General features: G+C 40.8%; 1 protein-coding gene across 6 annotated transcripts in view; it reads left to right on the top strand.

The window, feature by feature from the left end:
* The window catches only part of RUNDC3B (RUN domain containing 3B), a 147,339-nt gene extending 127,999 nt beyond the window's left edge, over positions 1-19,340 (top strand). Inside the window, exons 10-12 of one of the 6 annotated variants that reach the window (XR_012157565.1) lie at positions 3,631-3,698; positions 13,780-13,998; positions 16,969-17,056. Coding sequence is in view for 3 of the 6 variants with exons in the window: in XM_073334080.1 (XP_073190181.1) it covers positions 3,631-3,752; positions 16,969-17,114 (268 nt within the window). In the remaining 3 variants the exon portion in view is untranslated. Of the gene's footprint in view, positions 1-3,630; positions 3,753-13,317; positions 13,636-13,776; positions 13,999-16,968 lie in introns of those variants that run through there. The other 5 variants (XR_012157564.1, XR_012157566.1, XM_073334081.1 and 2 more) reach the window with 5 other exon arrangements.
* Positions 19,341-21,037: the final 1,697 nt, after the last annotated feature.

Below are 21,037 nucleotides of genomic sequence, written 5' to 3'. Positions count from 1 at the left end.
GAAGCCAGTATCTAAATTTAAGATCAAGACTATAATAGAAATACAATAAAGTTATGCAAATTGTTTGATAGAATAAAGTTATTTAATTGGATCAGGGTTGCAGATAAGAGTTTATTAGAAAAACAGTTCTTCCTAAATTTTGTCACCTAGAGCCTTGTCCATGCTGGATTATAGTCTGAATGCTATTGCCCAATAGCTATATCAGCAATATAAATTAACACAACACTTCTTACAACTCATTTAACAAAAATAAAAACTAAAAAAACCACCTTGGACTAATACTATTGGAAAAAACTGACCAATTAATACTAACACATTCTGAGTAATTTGGTGAATCATAACCTGTGATATAAAAATTATTCTTGGATAGGATTTTAGGAAATCAGATTTCTTCAAATTTGGGGAATTGAAAAGATTAATCATTAAACTGAAATCTTCATTACATTGTTTACATTGTGGTATCTCTTATAAGTGTACATTTAAGGCAGATGGATGAATATTTTCAGATTTACTATAAACCCAGAATCTAGGCAATTAGATGGGGGAAATTAAGTAAAATCATCAATGGGGAAGGGAAGAATTAAAAAAAAAAAAAAAAAAGATTGGTTGGAAAAGGTACTGGGAGAGAGTGGCTCAGACAGAACAAAATTGTACTACTTTGTTGAACCTTGCCAATCCGCTGATGTGAAGAGTCCCAGGTCCAGTGAAGCAATTTGTTTGGAGTTAGGAACTCAAAAGTGGGTGCTCTCCTGGATTCATGAGGGCTGGGGTGGGGAAGGTACAGTCAAATCAGGAGTACTGATATTGAAACACTCCTGAGTGCTTAGTACCAGCAGCCAGAACCCATAGCTGCTTCTTGAGTCTGGATGGATGTTGAGGAGGGTCCAAACTCGAGCAGAATTGAGATCCTTCTCCCCATCCACCACCCTCTGTTTCATATTGCTATAAAAAAAACCTGCCAGGCTTAGTCTGAGGTGCTGTCACTGCTAAGGGAGGAATTTAGGTGGCAAGATCTTGGAGAGTGATATCCATAGGCTCCAGAGCAGTATACTTACCTTTAAAATAGGTATGATTATATGTGTAATTATATCCATGGTTGAACCTACCCTTGAGTATTTTGCCAAACCTGTTGGAATCCTAGAAATGTAGGGCTGGAATGGACTTTGAGCGGTCATCTAGTCCATCTCCCCTCACTGAGGCATGACCAGGTATACCTGTTGGGTATTTGTCTAACCAATTCTTAAAGACCTCCAACGATAGTGATTCCATAATCTGCCTTGATAACTTTATAGTTAGTTTTTTCTGACATCTAACGTAAATCTCCCTTGCTGTAGATTAAGCCCATTATTTCTTGTCAGACCTTCAACGAACATGGAGAACAGTTGGTTGCTGTCCTCTTTTTGTAAAAGCCCCAAATGTATTTGAAGACTGTTATCTGGTCCACCACAGTCTTTTTTTCTCAAGACTGAAGATATCTATTTTCTTTAACCTTTCCACATAGGTCAGGTTTTCTAAACCTTTTATTTGTTGTTCTCCTCAGGACTCTGTCCAATTTGTCCACATCTTTCTTAAAGCGTGACACCCAAACTTGTCCACAGTACACCAGCGAGGCTATTGTTTATCATCCTGTTATCCTCTAGGTGCTTACAGACTGATTGTTTAATTTGTCCCAGTATTTTTCCAGGTATCAAAGGTAGGCTGACTAGTCTATAATTCCCTGGATCCTCTTTGTTTCCTCTTTTAATTATAGGTTCTGTGTGTGACCTTCTCAGAGACCAACCCGTCCTCCTTGAGATCTCGAAGATAATCACTAGTGATTCCAAAATTGCTTCAGCTAATTCCTTCCGTATTCTAGGGGGAATTTCATCAGGCCCTGCTGGCTTGAATACATCTAGCTTATCTAAATATTCTTTAACCTGTTCTTTTGCTGTTTTGGCTTGTGTTCCTTCCACCTTATTGTTGTTATTAATGGTGTTAAGTATCTGGTCATAACTGATTTTTTTAGTGAAGAATGAAGCAAAATAGGTATTATATGCCTCAGCCTTCATGGTGGTGTTCCTTATTAGCATTTTTCCCCCACTAAGTAGTGGACCTCTATTTTCCTTTGTCCTTCTCTTGCTCCTAATGTACTTGTAGAACCTCTTCTTACTACCGTATGTCCCTTGCTAGGTGTAATTTGTTTTGTGTCTTAGCCTTTCTTATGTTATCCTTACTATGTTTCCACTATTCTTTTATACTCATCTTTAGCAATTTGTCTGTATTTTCACTTTTTGTAGGATTCCTTTTTGATTTTCAGGTCATTAAAAAGCTCTTGGTGCAGCCATATTGTCCTATTACTATTCTTCCTATCTTTCCTTCACAGTGGAATAGTTTTCTGCTGTGTTTTTAATATTGTCTCTCTGAGAAACTGCCAGCTGCCTTGAGCTCCTTTTTCCCTTAGGCTTTCTTCTCATGGGTCCCTACCTACCAGGTCTCTGAGTTTGTTAATCTGTTAGTTTTTTGAAGCCCACTGTGCTTATTCTGCTGCTTTCCTTCTTTTCCTTAGAATTATGTAATCTATCATTTCATGATCACTTTCAGCAAATTGCCTTCAACCTTCAGATTCACAAGCTCTTCCTCCCTGTTAGTTAGAATCAAGTTTAAGATGGCTGCCATTGGTTATTTCCTCCATCTGAAACAAGAAGTTGTCCCCAACACATTTTGGAACTTAATGGACATTTTGTGTTTTGCTATTTTACTTATCCAACAGATATTTGGGTACTTAAAGTTCCCCATTACTACCAGGATTTTGTATTTTGGATATACTGCATACTTATTTGCATCTTTTATTAGTTTTTAGCTGTATAGTTTAGTAACTTATAGTTGGAATGTTTGTTCTCTTTTTTTTTGTCTTTTCTTCTTGGCAAGTGGCTGCATCCATTCCCCTCAGAGGGAAACACATTTGCAAATTTTATTAGCTTCACATTGGCAGTGAAATAGGGAGTTTAAATTTCTCACACATTTAAGTTATTTGTACTATTATGAACCTTATTCAGAGTAAAAAAATGGAAATTTTTGTAACTCTAAAGAGGTGGTGTTTAAGTCTAGAAATGTCTTAACTAGGGTTAACTTTCCGGTGAGAAATTAAATGGATACACTGAAGAACACAAAGTTTGTGTACATAAACTGTAAGGGTATGGTCACACTGACTTAATTTTGCATTTGGCTTTTCCTATGTACTAAAGAGCTACTTATAATATACTTTCATATAGTTCAATTCATCTTCAGATGCTTTTGCTAATATTGTTCATTTAAACAAGGGGGGAAAGAAAGTACATCATATTATATTTGATAACCCTAACAGAGTTGTTAGTAATGAATTTTCATTCTTCTAGGCTTCGATCTTTTGTAGTAAGAATTCTAATTTTTTTCATTTACTATAGTATTCTTTTTTTTCTTATGGATTCACCAAATTCAGCTTTTCATGGTAGAAAAACTGAAATAGAGACAATATTGAAGGTAGGCAAGATTAGCTGGTCACTGTTTTGTTTTTTTTTTGTTTTTTAAAGACTGATTAAACACACTAAAATTTCAATAGAATGTCATTTAAATTTTCTTTGAAAGTTAGGAAAAATGATACTTGTTTTACAGGAAAAGTTATCAAAGTCTGGACCAACTCTCTGCGGAAGTTAGTCTTTCTCAGACATCTCTGGACCCAGGTAATTCACAAGATGGAGATGGAAAGCAAGATGGATTAAATTTACTAAGTGAAGGTAAAATACTGCCTAAAAGTTACACTTTGTTCAGGTCCTTGTTAATACTTTTTAATAAATACTTTCAAGTACTCTTCAATTTCAGCAATCAAGGCATCTTGCTTTTCTTCTAGGGAACAAACTTTCAACCTGATATGTGCAAGGAAATAAAATGTACCTTTTCAAAGTTAATGTGTTTCAGAGTAACAGCCGTGTTAGTCTGTATTCGCAAAAAGAAAAGGAGTACTTGTGGCACCTTAGAGACTAACCAATTTATTTGAGCATGAGCTTTTGTGAGCTACAGCTCACTTCATCGGATGCATACCGTGGAAACTGCAGCAGACTTTATATACACACAGAGAATATGAAACAATACCTCCTCCCACCCCACTGTCCTGCTGGTAATAGCTTATCTAAAGTGATCATCAAGTTGGGCCATTTCCTGCACAAATCCAGGTTCTCTCACCCCCTCACCCCCCTCCAAAAAACACACACACAAACTCACTATCCTGCTGGTAATAGCTCATCCAAAGTGACCACTCTCCCTACAATGTGCATGATAATCTGGATTTGTGCAGGAAATGGCCCAACTTGATTATCATGCACATTGTGTAGAGTTGTCACTTTGGATGGGCTATTACCAGCAGGAGAGTGAATTTGTGTGTGGGGGGGTGGAGGGTGAGAAAACCTGGATTTGTGCTGGAAATGGCCCAACTTGATGATCACTTTAGATAAGCTATTACCAGCAGGACAGTGGGGTGGGAGGAGGTATTGTTTCATATTCTCTGTGTGTATATAAAGTCTGCTGCAGTTTCCACGGTATGCATCCGATGAAGTGAGCTGTAGCTCACGAAAGCTTATGCTCAAATAAATTGGTTAGTCTCTAAGGTGCCACAAGTACTCTTTTTCTTTTTGCAAAGTTAATGTGTGTGACTCGACTGTTTTTCCCAAGCACCTTATTGAAAATACGTTTGCATGTATCAAGTCCCAATGATATGAGTAGTACATTATTTTGTGCTGTGTTTAAGGCAAGGCTTTATATTGACTTCAAACATTATTGTTACATTTCCCCCTTCACCATGTGGGATCTGGTGTCATTTTTCTGCTACAATTAACCTAAGGTTCCATGAGTCCAGTCATTGGGCTTTGCAGCTCCCTTTCAATGTTATTCTCCCACACTTTTTACTTTGTCTTTCCTACTGTCCAGTCTAATTTTATCGGGCATTCAGATGCTGCTTTTGTCTGTAATGCTGTAGGCTGCCATATGTTTTCCATTAAAATTAAGGGATAGCGAAATAGGCAACAGACAAAATCAGTGGCTAGCACTACACATCTATATCTTCAGTTTTCTTTCAGTTACCCTCTTGTGGCCAACTGTGAATAAGCAGGAAGGTGCAACAAGACATTTGAGACTCTAAATGTTTAATATGAGTTACTATAAAGAATTCCTCCCAATCCCTCAAACTTTAATCACGTGCAGCCTGGGAAATAAAAATTCTTTTTTTAAAAAAACATATCTTTAAAGGCTATGATCAAGTTATTTTTTCCCAGTTAAAAAACTGTCGTCATGAACAGTGCCTTAAAATCTAAATCTGTTTTAAGACCCATTGCGTGCACTAGTTCACTTAAAGTAATTGCTAGTTCAGTGTTATGGTTAACATTGAGAAGATACACCCTGCGCTTGGTCCCTCTGTAATAGCAGTGTTGTTTCTTTTATTTTTGCCACATTTGACACCATTTTACGACTTCAAGTACTAGCTCATGTCCTTTCCACTGTAGGTATGTGCATGCCTCGTGCACAGCTGTCAGAGAATTTTTTCCCTGAGCGGTACCTGTTTGGATTGCCCAACTGTCTTCTGTTGCCATATACCACTGCATGTTGGTATTCAAGGGCAAAGCCTCTCCGACTCCCCTCATTTACTCGTTACCGCAAGTGGTGGTGGTTGGAGTGATTGCAGGCTTGTTGTGACAGGTGCTCCCCTCACTCCTTTGTGTACATATCCTGTTATTGTTAGTTAATTAGTTTAGTGGTAGTTTGTTTAGCTAGCTTTTAGGGCTAGGTTTTCGTTTTAGGTCTCTTGACCACTTTTAATCTTTTGGTACCAAAACAATGCCCTGCTCACCGAGGTTTAAGTTCTGCCAGACTTGCGCTAAACCTGTGCTGGTCAGCAATCCACACCCGGGCCAGATTATAATGTTTGGGAGAATCCCACATTCATTACATTTGTAAGGGATTCAAGCCCTGCTCAAAGAAAGACAGAGGTGAGGCTTGAGTGCTTACTTATTGAGGCAGCGCTTTGCCGTCCATCAGAATCATCTTACAGGAAAAGCTTCCTAAGTACATCAACAGAGCACCCCACCAGAGATGTCTGTGGCACCTCGGTCCCATTGGCCGATACTGAAGAAAATGCTTATGCCTTCCTCAGGCTCAGTGAGTCAATACCAAAGCCACGCAGAGGCAGAGACTCTGCATAATGTTCAGGAGGAAGGCTCTCCCTGGGGCACTCATTGCTTAGGAATAGGGGACTGCTGCCTCCAGAACCTGTGCCAAGTCGAGGCCATCCAAGAACTTCGTGGAGCCCTCAGACAGTGCCGATCACTACCACTCAAGAGGCGTATGCAGCTGCAAGGGACTGACACAGATTCTTGGTACTGGTATCACCAGTATTACAAGAAGGACTACAGCCAGTATTGATGTCTGCAGGTTTTCCCTCACCATGTCAAGAAACTGCAGAATTGTTACTGCCCAAGCTTCCGCAAAAGCCAGTGCAATAGACAGGCAAGCCTGTGGTGATACCCCCAGTACAACCCATGTCTGGGCTTCGACTACCTCTCACCAGTTCCAACTGGTTCTACCTCTCTGTTTCTGGAAGTTTCAGATTCTTCATCTTCGGTTTTGAAGATGAGGTGGTCTGTATGACATCCAAGACAAGGAACATACCCTCCATCACAGTCTTTGGGACCACAGGCCATGCAGCAACTCAACACTGAAATCCTTCTAACGGACGGTGCCCTGGGTAAGGATGGGGCCTTGGTCCATATCAGTGGCTCTTTTGGACACCCTGCCATGTCCCCCCTCCAGCTAGGACCTTTCCCCAATCATCTTGGTATCCTTGAGAGCGCTTCGGCAGCATTGGAACTGAGGACATCATACACCAGTACTCAGTGCTAAGATGGGTACCAATCAGCCAGAGATCACTGAGGCAGCTTCTCCTCTGCAAGACATAAATCACCTTAGAGCCACCTCTTAGTCCTCTTCACCAGATGAGGCGATTGAGCTAACAAATGATTCACCACCACAAGAGGACACCAGAGCTCAAGATCTTTTGAGAAGGGTGGTTTCTGTTTGATATTCAGGCAGAGGAGGTGTGTGCAGCTCTCACTAGCTGGTGAACTAGTATCGATGTATCCAGTATTGATGGTTCTGCCAACTAACAAAGTCATTATAGAGCTTGTTAAGGCGCTTTGGCAGACACCTTCAGTGACACAGAATCATAGAATATAAGGGTTGGAAGGGACCTCAGAAGGTCAACTAGTCCAACCCCCTGCTCAAAGAAGGACCAATCCCAAACTAAATCATGCCATATAACCCAGGTTACAATTGGGACTGTTTGAACTGCTGTGCCCCCTTAATTCTCCAGTTCAGGGTGTGTTTTGCAGTGGTTTGCTGATGAACAAACCACCCCTGCCAGGCTCTGTTCACTCATAGCCCTTAGCATGCAGTCACATCCAGCTGAGTTGCATGAATGCTCTCCCACCACTGATGCACTACACACAAGACAACACTTGCCAGCTTTCTAGTCCGAGCCTTGTACCCCGAAATGTGTCTTGTACTGTGCAGTCCATTCACTGTACAGTATAAGCTCATATAACTCCGTTATTCCAACAAAGGGTAATAATTATCACCACCTTTGTTGTTCTAAGCAGTCTCCCACACACTTTAATCCAAACTCACTGCTTAAGATAAAACAGTAAAATGTTTATTAACTATAGAAAGAAGGATTTTAAGTCATCACAAGTAACGAGGCATAAAGGTCAAAATTAATTACAAAAGCAATAAAAAACAAACACACAAGTCCTATTTCTAAACTTTACCAAGCTAATTCAGATTTGAAGTAAACAGATTTGGGACAACAAGCATCAGTGCTAAAAGGGAAAGATTCAAAGAGACTGGATCTGTTTGGTCGGAAACTTTGTTCCACAAGAAGTCTGCAACTCAGGATTGCAAACCAATAGGCGCTCCTGAGTCACTATGACTTCACTCTCTGGAAAAAATATTTTAAAATTTAAAGGCAATTCACCAAAGGACGGTAGGCAGGAGTTTGCAGTAACGGTAGATGAGGGTAAACTGGTTGCCAAAACTGCTCTCCAGGACAGTTGAGATAGCGCATGCTGGGCTGCTCAACCATGGCATCAGCTATTACTATGAGAAGATGTTCATGGTTGCAATCATCTGGGATACCCCCAGAGGTCCAGCAGACCATCCAGAACCTCTCTTTCGAAGGTGTCTCATTATTTTCAGAGAAAATGGATGACCGGCTCTATAGCCTGAAAGATTCATGGGCCACATTAAAATTTCTTGGAATCTATACTCCAGCGATGAAAAGGAAACAATTTCATCCAGAGCAGCCATAAGGGCACCAAGTTTTTGCTCCCTGGTCCCACGATGCACCAAGGAGAAAGGGCAGGGGTTACAGAAGGCATCTTTCACTGCCCTCTTCTTCAGCATCAGCTAGCTCATCCCATCCAGCCGCTTTGTCCAAACAGGCATTTTAATGGGTTGGTTGAGGGCAGGGTACCAGTTACCATAGTTCCATGTGTTTCCCAGTCACTTATCCCACTTCCTAAGCAATTAGCAATTAGGACCCACATAACATTAGATTGGTTCATCTTAAGCAGGGTGGAAAAATCACATTCTGCAAAAATTAAGAGTCCATGTGTTTGTATACCTGGATGACTGGTTGATTAGAGGCTCATTGATTAGATGAGGCTCATGTGTTATCCAGTGTATCCACCGTCCTGTCCCCGTTTGATACACTGGGACTTCTGCTGAATCAGGACAAATCAATCCTAAAACCAGTACAGAGAACAGAGTTCATTGGGGTGCTCTTGGACTCCACAAAGGCCAAGGCCTTTCTGCCACAATTCAGGTTTGAAACATTACTGCTGAGGCTGAAACATACCCATTCACTATGGCACACAGCTGCCTCAGTCTCCTGGGTCACATGGCAGCATGGTCCTACGTAGTTCAGCATTCCAGGCTGCATCTTGGAAAGTTGCAGGCATGCCTAGCTTCAGGGTGTGCCCTGAATCATCGTAATTTGGGCAAAGTGGTTCCAGGGCCAGTGTCGGTGTTGTCATTGTTGGTTTGGTGGTTGGACCCTCTGAAAGTGTGTGTAGGTCCCCTGTCTCTCTGCTACCAACCTCACTCTAGTCCCAGATGCATCATCCCTGGGTTGGGGAGCTCATATGAGGTCCCTGCAGACTCAGCATCTCTGGTCATCTCAAGATCAAAAGACTTATATAAAAGTCAGAGAGCTAAGATCAGTACATGTAGCTTGCTCAGCCTTCCTCCTCCTGATAGTGGGAAATAATTCAATTTTAACACACAACTCTGCAGTTATGTTTTACGTAAGCAGACGGAGAGCAGCACAATCCATTCAAGTGTGCCAAGAGGCAGTTCGCCTTTGGGACTTTCGCATAACCAACTTGATTCATCTCAGGGCTCCTTATCTTCCAGGAATACAGAACATGTTAGCTGATTAGCTGAGCAGATCCTTTCTTGAGTGGTCATTATGCCCAGATGTGGCTAGAACCATCTTCCAGCTCTGGGCGAATTCCCCAAGTTGACTTACTTGCAACAAAGACTAGAAGAAAATGCCATCAATGTTGTTCCAGGGGAGCTCTCAGCTGGTAGCTCACTGACAGATGCTTTTCTCCTATTTTGGAAGGATTCCCTAATATACACCTTCCCTTCAATTCCTTTGCTACACAGGGTCATGTCCAAAGTGAAACAAGACCATGCTCATCTCATCCTTCTAGCACTGAAATGGTCTTGTTAACACTTGTACTCAACTCTACTAACCTTGCTAATTGAGCCTCAATTGTCTGTCCTGTTGGACCCAAACGTGATTTCCCAGGACCAGGGTCACTTGCTCTATTCCAGTCTCTGTTCCCTCCATCTGACAGCCTGGATGCTTAATAGATAACACCCTTTGAAAGATCCTTTTCAAAGGACATTCACAAAGTGCTTCTGAATTGCAGAAAACCCTCAACTGGGAGCACTTACCCGACTAAGTAGAAATGCTTCTTCATTTGGTCCTGTCAGAAAGCTGTATCTCCAGAGCGGACCTGGACCGCATACTGGACTGTCTTCTATATCTAAAACAGAGTTTGGCTATTAGCTCTATAAGGTTCCATCTGGCAGCTATTTTGGCCTTCCACAACTTGGTGGATAGTAGATCCCTTTTTTCCAATCCCATCATCATCAGATTCCTAAAGGGCTTGGTCAGATTAAATCCACATATGCAAGATCCTGGGATCTGAACTTGGTCCTAATAAAATTGACAGGACTGCCCTTTAAATCCCTTGCAACTTGTGCTCTGCTTACCTCTATGTGAATGTAGCATCTCTAGCGGCCACCACCTTGGCCAGAAGAGTGGAAGAGTTGAAAGCCCTAGTGTCATAGCCTCCATATACAATTTTTAATAGGTTTAAGGTTTATCTTCATCCTCACCCAAAATTTCTCACTATGGTGATCTCTCTAATTTTCATGTTAATCGAGTAACCTATCAGCTGACTTTCTGAAACCTCATGCCCAGAGCGATAAGGAGAAACTTTATTTGTTGAATGTGAGAGAGGCTCTAACTTTCTAACTGGAACATACCAAATTATTTAGGACCTCTGCTCAGTTGTTCGTTGTGATTGCGGACAGAACTAAGATGCTCGGAGGATTTCATTCTGGATCTCTTTATACATTCTTTTGTTACCTGCTGGCTAATATAGCCCCTCCCAGCTAGGGTATTGATACATTCTACTAGAGCACAGGCAATATCAGTGGCTTACTTGATGCAAGTACCTATCACTGACATTTGTCAAACTGGAGATTGGTCATCTGTCCTTACCTTTGCTTCCTCCGCCCAGGGATAATGACAGTTTTGGATAGGTGGTCTTACAAGCACTGTTCAGGTTGACCTTAAGCCCACCTCTATGATTGTCTATCTGTGAGTTCCCTACAGTGGAATGGACCTGTGCAAGCACTCGAAGAAAAAATGGCTATCTGCCTTTCTATAACAGTTCTTCGAGTGGGTTGCGCATGACCATTCCACGACCCGCCAGTCTTCCCCTATCAGAGTCTATCCAGCATGAAGAAACTGAGGGGAGTCAGGGGTGGCTCTGCCTCCTTATTACAGCACATAGTGGCGCATGACAACAGAGGTTTCTCAGACCACCCCGATGGGTATGGCTGAGGGAAAAAATTCTCCAACAACTCTGTACGAGGCATGAGCACACACCTACAGTGGAATAGAAGAACATTTAGAAGAACAAGAGTTACAGAAAAGTAGGTAACTTGAGTTTTTATGTATTTTAGGGTTGTATCTGTATTTGTATCTGTGAGATACTGAGATCTCTCACATCTAGTGGAAGTCAGGGCCTTAGATGGTTCAGATTTTGCTATAATCTGTTATAAGATGAATTTTTTTAATGCAGTGCCGCACTTATCATAGACTCGTAGAAATGTAGGCCTGGAAGGAACCTCCAGAAATCAAGTTCAGACACCTGCACTGAGGCAGAACCAAGTAAACTTGGTTGACTATCCCTGACAGGTGTTTTTCTAACTTGTTCTTAAAAACCTCTAGTGACAGGGATTTCACAACCTTCCTTGGAAGCCTATTGCAGAGTTTAATTACCTATGTAGTTAGAAGATCTTTTTCTAATATCTAACCTTAATCTACCTCGCTGCAGATTAAGCCCATTACTACTTGTCCTACTTTCAGTGAAAACGGAGAACAACTGATCCCCATCCTTTTTCTAACATCCTTAATATATTCAAAGACTTATCAGTCCCCCTCCCTCCCATGGTCTCTTTTTCTCAAGATCAAACATGCCCAGTTTTTTAACTTTTCCTCAAAGGACAGGTTTCCTAAACCTTTTATAATTTGACACTCTCCAATTTGTCCAGGTTTTCCTAAAGTGTGATGCCCAGAATTGGACATGGTACTCTGAACCCTTGCCAGTGCCAAGTAGAGCAGGACAGTGCCCCCCTATGTCTTACATACATGTGGCAGAGTGCTGGGAACCAACAGCTTGAGTCAGCACTCTGATCAGTTAAACACCAATTAACTCCCCCCAGGGTGGACCTGACTGTACCTAATTAATCCTTCCCAGCTCATTCTAATCTGCTAAAGAGTTAGTTAGCCCATTAATGCAAAGGGTAGAAGGCGGCACTGGAAGGAAATGCTGGAGGGATAGGCAGGCTAGCGGAGCCAGAACCAAGAAGGTGCAGACAGCTTTTTCTTCTCCTCTTCTTGGGAGAAGGGTGAGGAGAAACTGATGTTATAAGTGCTGTGGTATATGGATCAGTAACGTGGTGAAAAGAGTAAGGAAATAAACTACACAGCAGTGTTTAACACATGAAAGTCTATGAATAGTCTGCATAGACAGAGCAGAAGATAGGCGTGCCACTCCACCCTGTCACAATACAATATATATTCTTATGGTAACATTTGAAAATGTGGTTTTCTGAATTGCAGATTTTTAATATAAAGTACTGTTGAAAGCGGTTAAGTCCATTGTGAGAGTGATATTTTAGCTTCTCGGTTGTCAAACCCAACTGCTGATCCCAAAGAGTGTTGTTGTATGCTCAATATAATTTCTACCGCCCCCCTCCCCCACCCAAGAGTGCTCTGGCACCTAATAACAACCAACTCCACCGTGACACTCTTGCTGCCTCTGCCAGGTGCCATGAATATCTATCTCTCAGCTCAACTATAAATGCTAATGCCTCCCTCTACATCACCTTTATCTCATCTCTGAGATGTTCCTAATTGCTAGTTATCCAGCTGGAAATTTAGGTAACTTTCCTGATAATAGTAATGTTATGTTCCAAAATCCCTTTTCACCACATCCAAAGTTTTAGAATTCGTATGGTGGATGCATACTGCTAAACTGAAGTAGTTAAATTATTTTTCCCAGCTTTTCCATATATTTTCTCAGAATATTAAGTTTAAAAAAAACCCTATTTTTTTCCTAGGGATAGAGTGAGTGTAGATCTTTAAGGGTGTTCACTTTAGTTCATTCCATAAGCACTGTATTTGGTCACTCAGTTCTTTTTTTAAAATGTTCAGCAGATGTAAGACTTAAATTATTCAAAGATCCATTGGAAGATGCTGAAAGAGAGTGGATTATTTTACTATACTGTTTTTTTTCCCCCAAAGGTAGGGCTTCCCTTTAAATGAGAATCCAGAGGCACAGAGGCATTCAGAAATGCCTACTTTACTGATGCAAAGTTCCTTGAACTTTTGGTGGACTGGGTTGCAAATACAATATAGTGCGTGAAATGTCTTAGTCATCTGTTCAAACCCAGTTCAGGTTGGTGGCAACCAAAAGCTGTTATCTGATCCCTGTTTGGTGGCTTGTGGAAATAAGGTGATCTCACTGGGTAAGTGTCTGCCTGTCACAAAACGCACTACCATAATTGGCACTAATTAGCTCCACTTTTGGCAGGGAGGACATGGGTTAAATTGACATGCCTCATCTCTGGAGGTCTGGTCCCTCCAGGTTGCATGTTTGTGAGGTAATATGGGAAGTTTGCACTGACACTGCCAGTGTAAATCTGATCTTTTATGAGGAATTATCAAGAGGGATGAAAAACAAAACATGCTTATCTTCAGTAATAGCATTTACTGATTCCAATGGTTTTTTTTCCAACAAAGATTAAAAGCAATAAATCTTTGGTCATAGCATAATTCTGGTAATTTACTGCTGATGTTTGGTTGAAGCCTTAATGGAAAATTTTCTTACTGATTAATTTCCTTTCTGTTAGCAGTGTCTTCCACAATTCCGGACATCTGGGCTGCTCTTGTCTCACTGCTCATGGAGGTGGATCAGAATTTTGGTGTCGCGTGGTCTGGCCACACCCTCTCTGCTCCTTCTTGCTGCCAGATGAGTTATTCCCAATCTGTTAAATTTGCATAACATCCATGAACAAATATTCCAGAGATAACAAAACAGCTACATACATTAGACCAAGAAAGATGGTCGTACGGTAACAATTCCACTTAATATCTGATTCAACTCATGAGTTATCCAGGGTGGGTAGAACTGTAGGAGACACTGCTAGCAGAAAGGAAATTATCAATAAGAAATTTTACATTCTGGAGTTCAGTGTCTCCCACAATTCTGGGCATCTGGGAAGTAGCGAGCACTGAACAGGTATAGGGAGGGTTCTGAAACAAAAGTTTGGTAGGAAAGAAGTCCTCCGTCCCCTTTTTGTGAGCGTGCTCAAAAGTTTCTGTTATTTCTGGTGACTGCAGACAGCACCTCCCTGCCAAAGGAAGCCTCTGCAGAAGACAGAAATTCCACCTAATAGTACTAAATGAAGGTGTTAGCTGTAGACCAACTGGCTCTTTTGTAAATTTCCAAAGTGAACACACTTGCTCATTCCAGCTAGGAGATTGGTAAGGATCTTGTGAAGTGTGCTTGATCCATTCTGGGACAGAAGCCTCTGATGATTTTGTAGGCTTCCCCAATACATAATCTAATCCACTGAGCAACAGAGGACTTGAAATCTCAGTCCTTGGCATTTTGGGTGGGAAGGCATGAATAAGGAGACCAATCTTCTTGCAGATTCTTGTATGCTTGAATTAGATTTTCAACACTCCTCTGACCTCTAAGGTGTCTCACACCTTTTCAGTTGGATGTTGTACTTTTGGACAGAATGAAGGAAGCACAAGTTCTTTGGAAGTATGGAAGGAGAAATTTACCTTAATAAGAAAGGAATCTGGTATTCTGAGTGCCACTTTTGCCTTGTGGAACACGCAGTAAGGCTCCTGTATAGATAAGGCTGCCAGCTCCGACACCCGGCTCGCAGATGTGACAGCTACTAAGAAAATGGATAAATTTTTATTATTTTTTTTACTTAATGGATAAATAAGAGGTCAACACTGAAGTCAGAGGCTCAGAGGAATGGCTTGTCAAAGCCCTCAAAAATAGTGAAAGACCCCATTTGGAAAAGAGTGGCATGTCAGTCTGGCTAACCAGACTGCTCAAAGCAATCTGCTACCTGTGGATTGTCTTCCAGGGAGCCTGAGAAGTATTTTGGTCTCTGCCTTGGTACAATTCACAAGTTGGCTGCTTGGACTAAAGGATCTGGAAGGCAGATGGGCGTGCCTTTGCAGACATTGTTGTGGGCTGACCACTATTGTAAAGAGTTGAACACCTGTGCTGGAACCTATACTTCATCTTCCTTGCGTTCCATAGTGTGATCCCACACTGCTAATATGAAAGCTTGAAGACTTCTGGTGTATGATTGTGCCCATGGAGATCCATATGCCTGACACCACAAGTCTTAGCAGTTGGCGGCATAGTGCTGTAATAGGTGTCCTGTGGCTCTGGAACAAGAAAATAAATTCCTGGGTGGACCCAGAGAACTTTTCTTGGTATTGAAGCTGGGTGCCTGGAGAAGATTTCATGTTCAAGATATGACCTTCTGTGCTGTGATGGAGCTTTGATCAGAATGTCATCCAGGAAGGGGTCCAGGTGAGTTTCCTGTGACCTGAGTCTGGCCATTATCACAATCAACATCTTTGTAAAAACCTTGAGGGCTGAGGAGAGGCCAAACAGGAGTGTTAGGTATTTCCAGCGTTTCCTGCTGTTTGCAAACTACAGAAGTCTGTGGGGGCAGAGTCTGATGGAAATATGTGTTGTCTGGGTCAACTGAAGTCAAGAAGTCCCTTCTGGGACAGGTATGATACTGTAGAGGCCAGGATCTCCATCCAAAACTTTTTCTTTATCCACTGTTGCTTTTGAGATTGAGAATGGCTCTGATACTCACCATTTGCTGCTGTATAATAAAGAAGACGGAGTAGAACCTGGAGAACCTTTTTTCTGAGGGAACCCACTCTATCGTTCCCATATTCAAAAGATGATATTTTGTTCTGGATCAGACTGTGCTTTACAGAGCCATTGGAGCTGGGTGATTGGATGAAGACTGGATGGTTGGAGCCTGCAGCTCAAGGGGGTCTCTCTTGCTCACTATATCCCTGACCCATTTGTCTATGGTCAGTGAAAACCATTCTTCTAAGAAATGGGAAATTCTATCCCTGAGCTTCCGCTCTGGGTGGAACCTATGCAATCTTTGTCATAAAGTGGATTTGGGAGGGTTGGGGGCTGAAGTCCCGCTGGAATTTCTCCTGGTACTTCGATTCTAGTTTTTCCCTCAGTGAATTTGTTGTCCCTTTGCTGGTAAATGATAAACCTGGTACCTCTGTGAGGATGAGAAGCAAAAGGAGTGCTTCTGTCCGAAGGCTGGTCTATTTTCTATTCTGAGGACCCTTAGTGGGGAAAGGAGAGACTGTTTAGATTTTGCCATCTTGTCAGCCACTATCTTATCCAGTTTTTCTCCAAAAATGAGGGAGCCAGTAAACCTGGCTGAGCATAGGACCTGCTTAGAGTAAGTATCCATCTTCGAGGGTTGAAGCCATAGGCGGTGCCTGGTTACTGAACTGGAAGCCATGGCTTGGGCTGAAAACCTCATTGTATCCATTGAGGTGTCGGCTACAAAGGCTGTTTCTGGGAAGACTCTTGAAAGTGGAGCCAAAGTCAGGGTCATCTCAAAGCCCTAAGGGCAAATGTTCTAGCCAGGAAAGAGATGCTCCTGCAAAGCAGGAAGCTGCCAGGAATACTCGGAAGGTGGAGGAGGAATCTGGAAGGAAGAAGTAGAAGAGGCATGGTCAGACCATGTGGCACCAAAATGCTGATCTGCCTCTGTGAGCTGTAGAGAGAGGAGAACTGTCTAGACATCTAGAATTGTGGGAGATGCTTGGCACAGTAGCATGTTTCCCTAAAAACTGGTGACTGCATTTGTGCATGTGTGCTATGTTGTATTGAGGATGAACATTCTATAAAAGGATACATATACTGACCTTCTCTCTTCCCTCAGTGTTAACCCTGCTCAGGTAAATCTAGTATTAAGAATTTCACTGTAATAGTGGTTAACGTAATTCTGTTTTAACAGGGAAAGAAGACACTCCATCATTGCTTGGTCTTTGTGGCTCTCTGACTTCTGTAGCAAGTTATAAATCTCTTACAAGTCTGAAATCAAGTGAATACCTTGCAAGTCCTACAGCAGAGATGACAAGTCCAGGTCTAACTCCATCTTGAGCAGATATACATAACAAGGAAGAGCTTTTGTGTTGTATGCATTCAAACATAATTTGACTTGCTGTGAAGACTCTTAAAGGTTCAAGCAAGCTAAAAAAATATGCTGCTTTATTTTGTCCTTTTTTTTGTAATGATCTATTTAAAGAAAAGTCACAAAACTTACATCCATTGTCTGTCATGCTTTTCTTTAAAAGGATTTTTCCCGGACTTACCCTTTGAGATCTTAAATTGTTTAAGAATCCCAGTCAGGTACAGAATGTATGTATGATTTAGTAACAAATGATTACCTTTTAGAATGAAATATGTGAACATCAGTCTTCTGCTAAACTGTTGTGATATATGTTCCTCAGGCTCTTAACTAGAGCACTTCCTTGCACTGCTCTGCATATTTGTCAACACTTGCAGAAGAGACAGGGAATAAGAAGTCTTGGCAGACTAGTAAAGGAATATCTGAATTCCAGTTTACATTATATTACAAAACACTGCTTGTTTAAATATTTTTTAACCTGCACATGTTCTATTATGTAGAATCTTAAATAACTTATTTAACCTGTTAGAGGTTTTGAAATACTGACAGGTAAATGTTAAATGTGCATTCCCATTATCATTATGCCACTTAGAGAGTTGATTTTTATGTTCAGATAAGGCCATATTAAGAAACAGTATACATTCCTAGGTTTTGATGATGGGACAGAGTAACAAATCTTATAAATCGGGATTACTTCCAACTTTTAAGAAGGGATGAGAAGGCGAGTCACCAGGTGATTGTGGGACCCAAATGAGGAAGAACTTTGCAGGTAGAAGGTGCATCTTAGTTAGTTACTTTTTGTTACTGACTTATGTTAATGTAAAGGTGGGGGAAACATGGTTATGTTATCACCTTAGAGCTTTGGGAAACCCCACCCCCCCATGTCCATTGTAAAGGATCTCAGGAGTAAAAAAGGATTAGAATGAAATGTTGACAATTTAAATGACGAATATTCTCCCATGAAAGAGTTTTGGATAGGTATTTTTCTTGATTATTCTGTGCAGTAATACTTAAACAGAAGTTAATCCTTTAAAATTCTAAGCCTCTAATTAAGCTACTGATATGAATTACCTGAAAACATTTTTAAATTAAGCTAAACTTTACATCTTCCCAGTTTAACTCACCTTTAAAGTTTGCAAATTAATTTTTGAATTGCAAACTGTAGCCTTACATCTTTGTAAGATGTAATGAGTCCTTTGTCTATGAATTTTGCTACTAAGGTAATGCTTATCAGTATCTTTTAAAAAAATATTAAATGCATGTAAGTGTGTTGTATTTATTAATCAAGAGGAAAAGGCTTTGTTGTGCCAAAGAAGTTTCAAATATTGTTTACATGAGTGGCTTCAATATCAATAGGGTTATCTAATTAGAGCATACTTTCAGATAGATTTTTGTTTACAGTCAGATACTATATGCTATACTCTTTGCTTTATTTATATTTGCCAGAGAAATGTGCCTCTTGTAATTTTACCCTGGGCACTACTAGTGTTTCAAAGGGTGGGATAAAGAAAAATAGGCAATCTAATCATTCTTGTAAACAGAAGAATGCAGGAATGTTGCCATGATAAACATGTGAAATGACACATTGTCAGAACTGACTAATCCATTTTAATGATCTCTGAAATAAAATGAAAACAGTAGTGCTCCTTTCCTAAGGTCTACCAGAATGCCTATTACTGCATAAAGTAATTTCCTGGTTCTTGCACCACAAACCTGCTCTAATGGCAGTTCAGTAGCTTAATTGAACAGTATTCATTAAATATTAATTTCAAAACTAGAGATGCATTTTTAATACAAAGACATGAGGGAAGCAGGAGTCCATAAAGGTAACATTACTGATTTGTGTACAGTAACTTGAGCAACCTGTGCTGTTTTAAACATTTCTCCCAATACATCACAGTTCTTTGGCTATAATCATGATTTTTATTCATGTCCGCAGATAGCTCTGTTGGAGGAGCTGCTATAAAATTCATCTGTCATGTAATTTAAGTTTGATGTAATCTTTCACACTAGTATTAGTTTGTAAATGTCAATGTTTGTGCATGAGGAAGCTGGTTGTATATGGGTCCGTTCTAAATGCTGTCCATTTTCCAGAAATAGTTGAACAAAAATAAATGCCAGAATTTGTGTATTTTGTTGCCTTGCTATATTATAACTGTTGCACGTAAATTAAACATTTTGTACCATTGCCACTACTAGCTCTTGGCTCTGTACTCTTCTAATCACGTGTAAAGTAAGATCACTTACACTCTAGCGTCATGTGAGCATAAAACAATTTAATTGTGTTCCAATAGTCCAGAGGTGACCAGCCTGAGCCTGAGAAGGAGCCAGAATTTATCAATGTACGTTGCCAAAGAGCCACAGTAATACGGCAGCAGTCCCCCATCAGCTCCCCAGTCCCAGTGCGTCCTGCCCTGCACCTCCCAATCAGCTGTTTCGTGGCATGCAGGAGGCTCGGGAGTGAGGGCATGGAAGGCTCAAGGGAGGGCACAGGAGGGTGGAGTGAGGGCAGGGCTGTGGCAGAGCCAGGGGTTGAGCAACAGGGGGCACCCCCGGCACATTGGAAAGTTGGCACCTGTAGCTCCAGCCCCAGAGTCGGTGCCTTTATAAGGAGCTGCATATTAACTTCTGAGGAGCTGCATGTGACTCCAGAGCCATAGGTTGGCCACCCCCGTAATAGTCCTAAAGAAGTGAAAATTAACACTAGACTTTCAGAAGATCTTAAATTAAGTAATATCAAAGAATATGCATTTCCTTTTATCATGAGTGATATGGAGACTATAAATTAATCCCAAACATTTAAATTGTGCTTTGACTTGGAATCTGTGCCAGCAAAAACAAAACAAAACCCAAAAAACAGTATAATCACCTTTTTTAAAAAAATAGCTATTCTAAACTATAGAATAGCTATCTTTAACACTCGCCTCAAGGTGCTGGCTCTATTCCCAATTTTTATCTACTAAATATTCCCTGTTTTCATCCGTTAAATTGCAATGCAGTTAACAGTACACCAGGATTTTCTATTTACATAATTGCTGTAGTTGGCACAAGGACCTTAAACAGTCATGAATGGGAGAGGAGGAAATCCATGAAATCTTTTAATATGTGATCCGCGTTATGAAAGTTTGAACTCCTGGTTTAGATTCAAAACATAAGGTTAAGCTCAAGTTCCTTCCTTTACCAATTGAACATATGATTTTCTGACAAAGTCTCCTTAATAAAGTACTTCATACAGGCAAAATTAATCATTTGAAGTAAAGAAAGGAACACCTAAGCTTACATTTGAAATGAGAAAATGATGGTTCAGTGGGCTTCAAAGAAGGGATAGGTATTGCCATAAGGTATCATTGAGGCCAAGAGTTTGACAGGATTTAAAAACGTATTAGGTAACAATAGACTTGTCTACACTACCCTGCAGTTTGGATTAGAGAGATCTGAACAGCACTGGAGGGGTCAAAGTGCTATGCTCTAACTTTCTTGTGCAGATGCACATTAAAATATTCTTGCTTTGCATTAACATAATCCTCTTCAGACAGGCTTACATTAATGCAAATTAGGAACCATTTCATTCGCACCTGCTGCATCCACACGGGGAAGTTGCAGCGCAGCATATTGACAGGCATTACTGTTAATATCTCTGTAGTCCAAACAGCAGGGCAGTGTAGACATAGCCTGAAGTTTACATCCACAGTCCAATTAGTTAGGATAAAAAAAGGGTGTTAAACATTTGCTTTAGGACATAAATTAACCACTAACTAAGACAAACTTTTCTTAGGGGCAGCTTATTTTGCAAATATCCACTATGGCATTTCTTGCACTTTCCTCTGAAGTACATGTTGTGCCACAATACGCCCTAGCCTGGGATTGATATTAAGACGGGGTGGGCAAACTTTTT

Source organism: Lepidochelys kempii, chromosome 2, assembly GCF_965140265.1.
Source record: "Lepidochelys kempii isolate rLepKem1 chromosome 2, rLepKem1.hap2, whole genome shotgun sequence".
Lineage (NCBI taxonomy): Eukaryota > Metazoa > Chordata > Testudines > Cheloniidae > Lepidochelys > Lepidochelys kempii.
Note: the sequence above shows the minus strand (reverse complement) of the source record. Positions and strands in the feature narration are given on the sequence as shown.